This window comes from Panulirus ornatus, chromosome 3, assembly GCF_036320965.1.
Source record: "Panulirus ornatus isolate Po-2019 chromosome 3, ASM3632096v1, whole genome shotgun sequence".
NCBI classification, from domain to species: domain Eukaryota; kingdom Metazoa; phylum Arthropoda; class Malacostraca; order Decapoda; family Palinuridae; genus Panulirus; species Panulirus ornatus.
In genome coordinates this window covers 12,968,587-12,981,527 of record NC_092226.1, presented here as the reverse complement: position 1 = coordinate 12,981,527, position 12,941 = coordinate 12,968,587, and the positions used below count along the sequence as shown (strand labels likewise).

Below are 12,941 nucleotides of genomic sequence, written 5' to 3'. Positions count from 1 at the left end.
AAACCTGTTGGTGATTGAAAAAAAGGTTAACCTTTGGAGGCATATCTTCTCAACTCTGGATCATCAAAAGGAAAGAACTTAAAAGAAAGGCATGAACTGCAAAACTTTTATTTGCTCTGCCTTCTAAAAGATATTAAAGCTTCCATCCACCACTTCTTTCTTAACTGCAAGCTAAACATCAAAGCTCCCTTACAGGAGTTTGTAAACTGTTCAAAACCATGCTTAAGACCATTTCAATATAGACCTTCTTAACAGACTGCTTACAGAAATGAACTTCCTGAACCCTGCTAGAGAACTTTCTGCAGTATTTCACTGAGAAAGACAGTAACATCCAACAACTGCCCGAGCCAAGAATCTAATGTCAATTCCTCTGTTTGCCATCAACACTGAAATTTTCTTAAAACTTAAAGATAGTACAGTCAAGTTCAGAAGGCCTTTGACAATTTTTCCAACAAGAGAGTGATGATGAGGTTAGATTTCCAAACTGGCATCAGAGGAGTGTTACATAGCTATCTAAATGGAAGAGTATATAACATGGAAGGCTTTTTGAGAATGAGCACGAGTAACAGCGTGGGTTACTTAAGACTCAGTACCCTGTACTAAGACTCTCCATTCACATGTGGACTCATTTAGAAACAAGAGCAGGGTACAAAGTATTTCCCAGATATAAGTAATTCGTCTGGCATGATAAAGAAGACCCCATTCTTATCCCACATAAAATTGCTTCTTTTGGAAAAAGTGAAGCACCTTCCATGAAAGCAAACTATCTATCTAACTTTCTAAACATTGAAGTAAAAAGACTCTTCTCTCCCATGGGAAGGATGAGGGAAAGGAAAACCAAAGTCCCCATATACAGACGTCTAAAACAAGTTTTATTTGCCCAAGCACAAAATACTGCAAACATATCTGAGTTGCCTTATCCTCCACCTTTCTATCAACTACTTTCTATCAAATGCTTTCCAACTCATTACTTCTCCTGGCATCGCCTCTCTTCAACTTTCTATTTCTGTGCACTGCAATGCTGCTCCTCTCTCTCCATATTCTTTTTGTATTATTTTGGCCAATGTTCTTCTTTTTGAATCTATTTGCTCAATGTTCTCATGAGGTGTCTGCATGTGTTCCCACCACCAAGATTGGAACTGTGGCACATGTCTGGCTGCTGCTTCCCTGAATTTCTGTGTGAAGACTTGCCACTCAGGGTCTAACTGTTATGTTAAACTCCTTCTTTCCTTGAACAGGTAAGCTGTGAAATTCTCTTCCTTCTTTTCCTCTTCATATACGCTTTTTTTCCTTTAAAATCAGGTCTACAAACACCAGTGGAGCCCAGATTAATTTCTATTCTTTTCCTTGACTGGAGCTTGTTTTGCCCATGTCCATGTTGGTCAATATAACAAAATGTCCCTAGCTCACACTCATCAACATGCAACAGGACCCATGAACCATATTTCTACATAAAGCTAAACAAAGGCATATGCTTCCTCCATGTACTGCCCATTATCTTTTCAGGATCAGACAAACCTGAGCCTAGGGGTCATCTAAAGAAACATAATGGTCATAACCCACATCACCATTCAAACCAGAGGGTATCTGATCCATGTACATGATTCTTAGATCTTGTCCTAAAAACTGACCCCTATATTGAGGCCAAAATTATGAACTTAATAGTAACATTTCCCATCATGCTCTGAAGCACTCTTTAAACATGTCTTGGTCAACTCCAGACTTTACTTATTACTGAATTTATAAAATAACCCCATTTCTTTGTGGATAGTTAAGGAAAAACAGTCTGAGGGTTAACCACAAACTGAACAAAAACAAGAGGCCATAAAACCATGTTGCTAAGAAGGGTAAGAATGGGCTCTGTGCTAAAAATTGTTTAATAATAGCCATGTGTCTCAAGTACCTGGCACATTAAGCTGTTGCTTATAGCCCCCAATCTATGAAATACCACAAATCCAAAAGGTCTTAAGACAAGGTCAAGAACAGGGGTTATGGTAAATATATTGTAATCAAACTAGAGGTTTGTCTACTGGAAGTCAAACCAAACCTGCTGAGGAAAACCCAAGTGACCCTGAGGCAAGCAAACTTTTGATCTAGAACAGTCCAAGATTTTCCTGCATTTAAGAAGATAACTCCTTTCTAGAAATACATCTCTGACTATGTAACTACAGCATGAAATCTTCTGAGTCAGCTAAAAGAATAAAATATTTGTGATAAGCTAGTAACTACACTTTCTAGACATTAGTCTCTTCAACAGGACTGAAATCAACCTAGCAAAAATATGTGGAGCCATGCTCTGCCCAAAGGGCATCATTAAATACTGTCAAGTTCCTTGCCTGTCTAGAAAGTTAAAACTTATGCATGTAAGCATCTTTTATACGCCAACTAAATTCAAATCAATACTATGCAAAATAATGCAGACACTTTCAAAAATGTGATTCTGAAATTATTTTGATATATCAGCTTGTTTAAAATCAAAATATCTAAAACTATTTTTAAAAACAAAGGAAAAATGTTAAGTAAAAAATAAAGTACCACTCAGGCTCACCATCAAAAGAAAATCGAAGACTGTTGTCATTATGTGGCAGCTATTGCCAGTGCTGCCTCAAAGTGCATTTTTTCTCAAGATACAAAAAAGTACATAGGACTTATGTCTGCTGTTAAAAAACCCAAAAGTAGAGATAACACCCATATGACATCTCTGAAGACACACATTAAAGGAAAGACACCACCAACAGACATCAAACAAAAGTCAGCAGGTTCAAACAGGGCCAGCAAGCAAGTACAAAATGAATGAGGGAGGATGCTCGGTGCCATCTCATCTTGGCACAATGACATCACTGACCAAGGTGAGCTACTGTATATCAACTGAGTCCTGTGATAAAGAAACTCCATGTTTTAAGATGGATGAAAGGATGAATCTTAATTGATATAACTCATTTTGGGAGATAAAACACAGTCTAAATTCCCAACCAAACAAGTGCTCTCACATGCTCACAGAACTCTGTCAATAGGTGGAAAACATTAGCTACTAGAACATAACTCACATGATCACAGTTCTATTTAAACTAAAAATCAGCATATATTATCGCATATGTATAAAAATGCTAAACAAAGTCAATTTTACTCAACTAAATCTATCTATGCTAACCAAATATAAATCATGCACCAGCATATTCTAACAGTGATCCCCAACTAAGCTCTAAAGAATAAAGTTAATGTCAACGATGACATTTCAATACTGAGAAGAGCAGGCTAACTTAGATACAATCTACTCTATTAAAAATGTCAGGAAAACTTTGACATAAACGATAAATTCCTGGAAAAAATTATCTACTATTTCTACTTATTACAAAATTAAGCTGGGTAGAGTATCAAAAACTCCAACTCACCTGTGTGATGCCCACCCTGACCTCTCGAGATACAGATGATGAGCCTTTGATCATCTCCCCAGTTCCTTTGAGAAAGCTATTTCCCCCTCGTAAGAATCCAGTTAACAGGACTGTCAGGGCTTCCTCTAGTGACATTAATTTCACCACTCCTCCTTTGCTGCTGCCTAAGACAACAAAAAAATTCTGACAGATTCTTTGAGATGATAAATGGGACTGTAAGTAAAGTATAAGATATTCTCAAATCTTTATAACACACAACAGTACTATGTTGCATGCAATGTGATATTCTACAAAATTTGTATGCATAGATAATAAACACTCTAATGAATCATCTGGCAACCTTGAAGATGAGTAGCTGCTGAATTACAAATTCTACCAGAGCATGGGTAACAACATTGCAAAGAAGACCTGACAGAAGACTGAATACATTAAAACTTCTTGTGGAGTTTTGCTTTCCCAAAGAATAAGTTTATATGTTTTAAACAAACTTTCAACCACAACTATTCTAGTAGACATTAACATTTGTTAAGATGTGAATCTAAATCAATCCTTTAATCTCTGAAACTATTGTTATGAGGGTTCATCACTGACTGCAAACATACTGTTAGTGTTATCAGTTAATAGCTTTTTGGGACCACTATGCTTTATCTTTTGTAAAGTGGGATGATAAGAGTCTGCGTATGTACATTTATGTACATATTATTTTCTTTCATTATACTTAGTCGCTGTCCCCCGTGTTACCAAGGTTGCGGAAGGAAACAGACGAAGGAATGGCAACCCATCCACATACATATTCATATACATAAACACCCACACATGCACATATACATACCTATACATTTCAATGTATACATACATATACAAACACAGACATATACATATATACACATGTACATATACATACTTGCTGGCTTCATCCATTCCCATCGCCACTCCGCCACACATGAAATGGCACCCCCTCCCCCCGCATGAGTGCGAAGTAGCACAAGGAAAATACAAAAAAGACCACATTCCTTCACACTCAGTCTCTAGCTGTCATGTACAATGCACCGAAACCACAGCTCCCTTTCCACATCCAGGCCCCACGGAACTTTCCATGGTTTGCCCCAGACACTTCATATGCCATAGTTCAATCCAGTGACAGCACGTCAACCCTGGTATACTACATCATTCCAGTTCACTCTATTCCTTGCATGCCTTTCACCCTGTATATTTTAACTTTCTAAAAGGGCAAACAGAAGAAGGAGTCATGTGGGGAGTGCTCATCCTTCTTGAAGGCTCAGTTTGGGGTGTCTAAATGTGTGTGGATATAACCAAGATGAGAAAAAAGGACAGAGAGGTAATATATTTCAGGAAAGGAACCTAAATGTTTTGACTCTGCGTGAAACGAAGCTCGAGGGTAAAGGGGAAGAGTGTTTTGGGAATGTCTTGGGAGTAAAGTCAGGGGTTGGTGAGAGGACAAGAGCAAGGGAAGGAGTAGCACTACTCCTGAAGCAGGAGTTGTGGGAGTATGTGATAGTGTAAGAAAGTAAACTCTAGATTGATATGAGTAAAACTGAAAGTGGATGGAGAGAGATGGGTGATTACTGGGGCCTATGCACCTGGTCATGAGATGAAAGATCATGAGAGGCAAGTTTTTTGGGAGCAGCTGAGTGAGTGTGTTAGCAGTTTTGATGCACGAGACCAGGCTATAGTGATGGTTGATTTGAATGCAAAGGTGGCAGTTGAGGGTATAATTGGTGTACATGGGGTGTTCAGTGTTGTAAATGGAAATGGTGAAGAGCCTGTAGATTTGTGTGCTGAAAAAAGACTGGTGATTGGGAATACCTGGTTTAAAAAGAGAGATATAAATAAGTATACGTATGTAAATAGGAGAGATGGCCAGAGAGCATTATTGGATTATGTGTTAATTGATAGGCACATGAAAAAAAGACTTATGGATGTTAATGTGCTGAGAGGGGCAACTGGAGGGATGTCTGATCATTATCTTGTGGAGGCGAAGGTGAAGATTCGTAGAGGTTTTCAGAAAAGAAGAAAGAATACTGGGGTGAAGAGAGTGGTGAGAGTAAGTCAGCTTGGAATGGAGACTTGTGTGAGGAAGTGCCACGAGAGATAGAGTGCAGAATGGAAAAAGGTGAGAGCAAATGACGTAAGGGGAGTGAGGGAGGAATGAGATGTACTTAGGGAAGCAGTGATGGCTTACGCAAAAGATGCCTGTGGCATGAGAAAGGTGGGAGGTGGGGAGATTAGAAAGGGTAGTGAGTGAAGGGTTGAAGAAGTAAGATTGTTAGTGAAAGAGAAGAGAGAGGCATTTGGACGATTTTTGCAGGGAAATAGTGCAAACGACTGGGAGGTGTATAAAAGAAAGAAGGAGGTCAAGAGAAAGGTGCAAGAGGTGAAAAAGAGGGCAAATGAGAGTTGGGGGTGAGAGAGTATCGTTAAATTTTAGAGATGTTTCGGAAAGAGGTAAATAAGAAAAGAGAACAAATGGGAACATCGGTGAAGGGGGCTAATGGGGAGGTAATAAGAAGTAGTGGAGATGTGAGGAGATGGAGTGAGTATTTTGAAGGTTTGTGGAATGTGTTAGATGATAAGAGTGGCAGATATAGGGTGTTTTAGTAGAGGTGGTGTGAGAATTGAGAGGATCAGGGAGAATGACTTGGTTTTTTTTTTTTTTTTGTCGCTGTCTCCCGCGTTTGCGAGGTAGTGCAAGGAAACAGACGAAAGAAATGGCCCAACCCACCCCCATACACATGTATATACATACGTCCACACACGCAAATATACATACCTACACAGCTTTCCATGGTTTACCCCAGACGCTTCGCATGCCCTGATTCAATCCACTGACAGCACGTCAACCCCAGTATACCACATCAATCCAATTCACTCTATTCCTTGCCCTCCTTTCACCCTCCTGCATGTTCAGGCCCCGATCACTCAAAATGTTTTTCACTCCATCTTTCCACCTCCAATTTGGTCTCCCACTTCTCCTCGTTCCCTCCACCTCCGACAAATATATCCTCTTGGTCAATCTTTCCTCACTCATTCTCTCCATGTGCCCAAACCATTTCAAAACACCCTCTTCTGCTCTCTCAACCACGCTCTTTTTATTTCCACACATCTCTCTTACCCTTACGTTACTTACTCGATCAAACCACCTCACACCACACATTGTCCTCAAACATCTCATTTCCAGCACATCCATCCTCCTGCGCACAACTCTATCCATAGCCCACGACTCGCAACCATACAACATTGTTGGAACCACTATTCCTTCAAACATACCCATTTTTGCTTTCTGAGGTAATGTTCTCGACTTCCACACATTCTTCAAGGCTCCCAGGATTTTCGCCCCCTCCCCCACCCTATGATCCACTTCCGCTTCCATGGTTCCATCCGCTGCCAGATCCACTCCCAGATATCTAAAACACTTTACTTCCTCCAGTTTTTCTCCATTCAAACTTACCTCCCAATTGACTTGACCTCAACCCTACTGTACCTAATTACCTTGCTCTTATTCACATTTACTCTTAACTTTCTTCTTTCACACACTTTACCAAACTCAGTCACCAGCTTCTGCAGTTTCTCACGTGAATCAGCCACCAGCGCTGTATCATCAGCGAACAACAACTGACTCACTTCCCAAGCTCTCTCATCCCCAACAGACTTCATACTTGCCCCTCTTTCCAAAACTCTTGCATTCACCTCCCTAACAACCCCATCCATAAACAAATTAAACAACCATGGAGACATCACACACCCCTGCCGCAAACCTACATTCACTGAGAACCAATCACTTTCCTCTCTTCCTACACGTACACATGCCTTACATCCTCGATAAAACTTTTCACTGCTTCTAACAACTTGCCTCCCACACCATATATTCTTAATACCTTCCACAGAGCATCTCTATCAACTCTATCATATGCCTTCTCCAGATCCATAAATGACTTGGTAAACAGAGAAAATGTAGTGAAAGCTTTGCGGAAGATGAAACCCAGCAAGGCGGCGGGTTTGGATGGTAATGCAGTGCAATCTATTAAAAAAGGGGGTGACTGTGTTGTTGACTGGTTAGTGAGGATATTCAATGTATGTATGGTTCATGGTGAAGTGCCTGAGGATTGGTGGAATGCATGCATAGTGCCATTGTACAAAGGCAAAGGGGATAAAGGTGAGTGTTCAAATTAAATAGGTATAAGTTTGTTGAGTATTCCTGGGAAATAATATGAGAGGGCACTGATTGTGAGGGTCAAGACATGTACAGAGCATTGGGAAAGAGCAGTATGGTTTCAGAAGTGGAAGAGGATGTGTGCATCAGGTGTTTCCTTTGAAGAATGTATGTGAGAAATACTTAGATAAACATATGGATTTGTATGTAGCATTTATGGATAGGGAGAAGGCATATGATAGAGTTGACAGATATGCTCTGTGGAAGGTATCAAGAGTATATGGTGTGGAAGGTAAGTTGTTAGAAGCAGTGAAAAGCTTTTATCAAGGATGTAAGGCATGTGTATGTGTAGGAAGAGAGGAAAGTGATTGGTTGCAAGTGAATGTTGGTTTGCAGCAGGGGTGTGTGATGTCTCCATGGTTGTTTAATTTGTTTATGGATGGGGTTGTTAGGGAGGTGAATGCAAGAGTTTTGGAGAGAGGGGTAAGTATGCAGTCTGTTGTGGATGAGAGGGCTTAGGAAGTGAGTCAGTTGTTGTTTGCTGATGATACAGCACTGGTGGCTGATTCAGGTGAAAAACTGCAGAAGTTGGTGAATAAGTTTGGTAAAGTGTGTGAAAGAAGAAAGCTGAGAGTAAATGTGAATAAGAGCAAGGTTATCAGGTTCAGTAGGGTTGAGGGACATGTCAAGTAAGTTTGAATGGAGAAAAACTGGAGGAAGTGAAGTGTTTTAGATATCTGGGAGTGGATTTAGCAGCGGATGGAACCACGGAAATGGAAGTGAGTCAAAAGGTGGGGGCGAAGGTTCCACTCATATACACGTATATATACATAGACGCCGATATACAAACATGATATCTTTTTATATATTTATTCATTCTACTTTGTCGTCGTCTCCCACATTAGCGAGGTAGCACAAGGAAACAGACGAAAGAACGGCCGAACCCACCCACATACACATGTATATACATACATGTCCACAAACGCACATATATATATACCTATACTACTCAACATATACATATATTTACACACACAGAGATATACATATATACACATGTACATCATTCATACTGTCTGCCCCTATTCATTCCCATCGCCACCCTGCCAAACATGAAATGACAGCCCCCTCCCCCTGCATGTGCGCAAGGTAGAGCTAGGAAAAGACAACAAAGGCCACATTCTTTCACACTCAGTTTCTAGCTGTCATATATAATGCACTGAAACCACAGCTCCCTTTCCACATCCAGGTCCCACAGAACTTTCCATAGTTTACCCCAGATGCTTCACATGCCATGATTCAATCCATTGACAGCACATCGACCTCAGTATACCACATCGTTCCAATTCACTCTATTCCTTGCACGCCTTTCACCATCCTGCATGTTCAGGCCCCGATCACTCAAAATCTTTTTCACTCCATCTTTCCACCTCCAATTAGGTCTCCCACTTCACCTCGTTCCCTCCACCTCTGACACATATACCTTCTTTGTCAATCTTTCCTCACTCATTCATATACATACATTTTTTTTTTTTTTTTTTGCTTTGTCGCTGTCTCCTGCGTTTGCGAGGTAGCGCAAGGAAACAGACGAAAGAAATGGCCCAACCCACCCCCATACACATGTGTATACATACGTCCACACACGCAAATATACATACCTACACAGCTTTCCATGGTTTACCCCAGACGCTTCACATGCCCCGATTCAATCCACTGACAGCACATCAGCCCCGGTATACCACATCGCTCCAATTCACTCTATTCCTTGCCCTCCTTTCACCCTCCTGCATGTTCAGGCCCCGATCACACAAAATCTTTTTCACTCCATCTTTCCACCTCCAATTTGGTCTCCCTCTTCTCCTCGTTCCCTCCACCTCCGACACATATATCCTCTTGGTCAATCTTTCCTCACTCATTCTCTCCATGTGCCCAAACCATTTCAAAACACCCTCTTCTGCTCTCTCAACCACGCTCTTTTTATTTCCACACATCTCTCTTACCCTTACGTTACTTACTCGATCAAACCACCTCACACCACACATTGTCCTCAAACATCTCATTTCCAGCACATCCATCCTCCTGCGCACAACTCTATCCATAGCCCACGCCTCGCAACCATACAACATTGTTGGAACCACTATTCCTTCAAACATCCCATTTTTGCTTTCCGAGATAATGTTCTCGACTTCCACACATTCTTCAAGGCTCCCAGAATTTTCGCCCCCTCCCCCACCCTATGATCCACTTCCGCTTCCATGGTTCCATCCGCTGCCAGATCCACTCCCAGATATCTAAAACACTTCACTTCCTCCAGTTTTTCTCCATTCAAACTTACCTCCCAATTGACTTGACCCTCAACCCTACTGTACCTAATAACCTTGCTCTTATTCACATTTACTCTTAACTTTCTTCTTTCACACACTTTACCAAACTCAGTCACCAGCTTCTGCAGTTTCTCACATGAATCAGCCACCAGTGCTGTATCATCAGCGAACAACAACTGACTCACTTCCCAAGTTCTCTCATCCCCAACAGACTTCATACTTGCCCCTCTTTCCAAAACTCTTGCATTCACCTCCCTAACAACCCCATCCATAAACAAATTAAACAACCATGGAGACATCACACACCCCTGCCGCAAATCTACATTCACTGAGACCCAATCACTTTCCTCTCTTCCTACACGTACACATGCCTTACATCCTCGATAAAAACTTTTCACTGCTTCTAACAACTTGCCTCCCACACCATATATTCTTAATACCTTCCACAGAGCATCTCTATCAACTCTATCATATGCCTTCTCCAGATCCATAAATGCTACATACAAATCCATTTGCTTTTCTAAGTATTTCTCACATACATTCTTCAAAGCAAACACCTGATCCACACATCCTCTACCACTTCTGAAACCACACTGCTCTTCCCCAATCTGATGCTCTGTACATGCCTTCAACCTCTCAATCAATACCCTCCCATATAATTTACCAGGAATACTCAACAAACTTATACCTCTGTAATTTGAGCACTCACTCTTATCCCCTTTGCCTTTGTACAATGGCACTATGCACGCATTCCGCCAATCCTCAGGCACCTCACCGTGAGTCATACATACATTAAATAACCTTACCAACCAGTCAACAATACAGTCACCCCCTTTTTTAATAAATTCCATATACATACATATACATATAAATATACACACAGACACATACATACATACACATGCAAATAGTCAAACTTGTTTGCCTTCATCCATTAATGGCGCTAACCAGCCCCACAGGAAACACCATTGCTACCCCTTCAACTAGGTAGCACCAGGAAAACAGACAAAAAAGGCCACATTCATTCACACTCAGTCTCTAGCTGTCATGTGTAATGCATCGAAACCACAATCCCCCTATCCACATCCAGGCCCCATAGACCTTTCCATGGTTTATCCCAGATGTTTCACATGACCTAGTTCAATCCATGGACAGCCCGTTTATCCCAGTATACCACATCGTTCCAATTCACTCTATTCCTTGCATGCCTCTCACCCTCCTATATGTTAAGGAACCACTCACTCAAAATCTTTTTCACTCCATCCTTCCACCTCCAATTTGGTCTCCCACCTCTTCTTCCCCCTACCTCTGACACATATATCCTCCTTGTCAATCTTTCCTCACTCACTCTCTGCATATGTCCAAACCATTTCAATACACCCTCTTCTGCTCTCTCAACCACATTCTTTTTATTACCACGCATCTCTCTTACCCTTTCATTACTTATTCTATCAAACCACCTCACACCATGTATTGCCCCCAAACGCTTCATTTCCAACATATCCACCCTCCTCTATACAACCCTATCTAGAGCCCATGCCTTGCAACCATATAACTTTGTTGGAGCAACTATTCCTTGAAACATATCCATTTTTGCTCTCTAAGATAAAGTTCTCTCCTTCCACACATTCTTCATCACTTCCAGAACTTTTCCCCACTCTCCTACCCTGTGACTCACTTTCATTCCATGGTTCCATTCCCTGCTAAGTCCACTCTCGGATATCAAAAACACTTCACTTCCTCCAATTTTTCTCCATTCAAGCTTACATTTCAACTCTTAACTCTCTCCTTTCACACAATCATTTCTTAAATTTGTCATTTCCTGCATAAGCAAAAAAGCACCAGGAACAGATGAAAAAAAAAAAACAGCCTTATTTGCTAACATCCAATATCTAATTTTCAGGTATAATGCATCACACTCAGAACCCCCTTTCAACAATTGACATCTGAAAGAATAGTCAACAGAAAACTATAAAATTAAATGACTTTTGCTAAATGTTCAATCTCTTCAGTAACAATGCTGTCTTTCCCTACCTTTTGCAAATTCCTTTGGTGGATTCTGTGTAGTTGCAAGCACCGTGCCCAGCAACTTAGCGACTGTACAGCGCACATCATAGTTACTGTTATCAAAGGCACGGTAGCACAGCTGGGAGAGGTTCTCAATTTCAGTTGTGTAGATAAATGGTGCATGCTTGGTCATCTCCATTAGGCACTGTTGAATGTTAAATAACAAGAAAAATAAATTGAATGGAAAATATCATTTTCTTAATAATACGGGATACAATCTCTGTATATAAATTAAAACAAAGAAATCAATATTTCATTAAAAAGACAAAATATTTATTTATTACTAATAATGTGATTTTATTCATCTATTAGTCCAATCAATTTTTCTTACACTTACAGCACAATATGTCAATCAGAGACAAAACCTCCAATAATGCAGTCATTCATGCTAAAACTACTCACTTCATAAAAGTACACTGGATTATTCTTCCATTCTTCTCATTCATCCTTTTACTTATCTCACAAACTGATCTCAAAAAATTCATCTCTACCACTGTTAATTAAATTTCACATGTAACAGCAATGATTATATATTCCTTCTGGAAAACTTTCATAAACACAAAAAGATTCCTAATTACTTAAAATAATCTAATTTCCTCACAGCCAGACTGTGTTATTCCAACCCTAAATCTACCATTCTTTCATATTCATGCATTTAAAAAATATTCTCTACATCAACAGTATATGTATGTATATGTCTATATGTCGAAATGTATGCGTATGTATATGTATGTGTATGGGCCTTAAGTGTATATGTGTGCATATGAGTGGATGGGTCATTCTTTGTCTGCTTCCTGGCACCACCTTGCTGATGCAGGAAACAGTCATCAAGTATAATAAATGAAATGAATATATTAATGGCATGGTTGCTCAAGCAGAACTTTTCAATTATGGCAGGGTGTCTACTAATCTGGCTTGGCCATGCAGCATCCAGCAAGCTACATGTCTGCCATATACTATGAATGTTAAAAAGTTGAATATCTGCTA

The 12,941-nt window shown here is 40.3% G+C and overlaps 1 protein-coding gene across 1 annotated transcript in view; it reads right to left on the bottom strand.

Moving 5' to 3' along the window:
• The window catches only part of LOC139760622 (HEAT repeat-containing protein 5B-like), a 135,477-nt gene that overhangs the window by 120,794 nt on the left and 1,742 nt on the right, over positions 1 to 12,941 (bottom strand). The window contains exons 2-3 of the mRNA XM_071684019.1: positions 11,922 to 12,099; positions 3,393 to 3,556 (exon numbers count right to left, since the gene is read on the bottom strand). Coding sequence (XP_071540120.1) covers positions 3,393 to 3,556; positions 11,922 to 12,099 — 342 coding nt within the window. The remainder of the gene's footprint in view (positions 1 to 3,392; positions 3,557 to 11,921; positions 12,100 to 12,941) is intronic.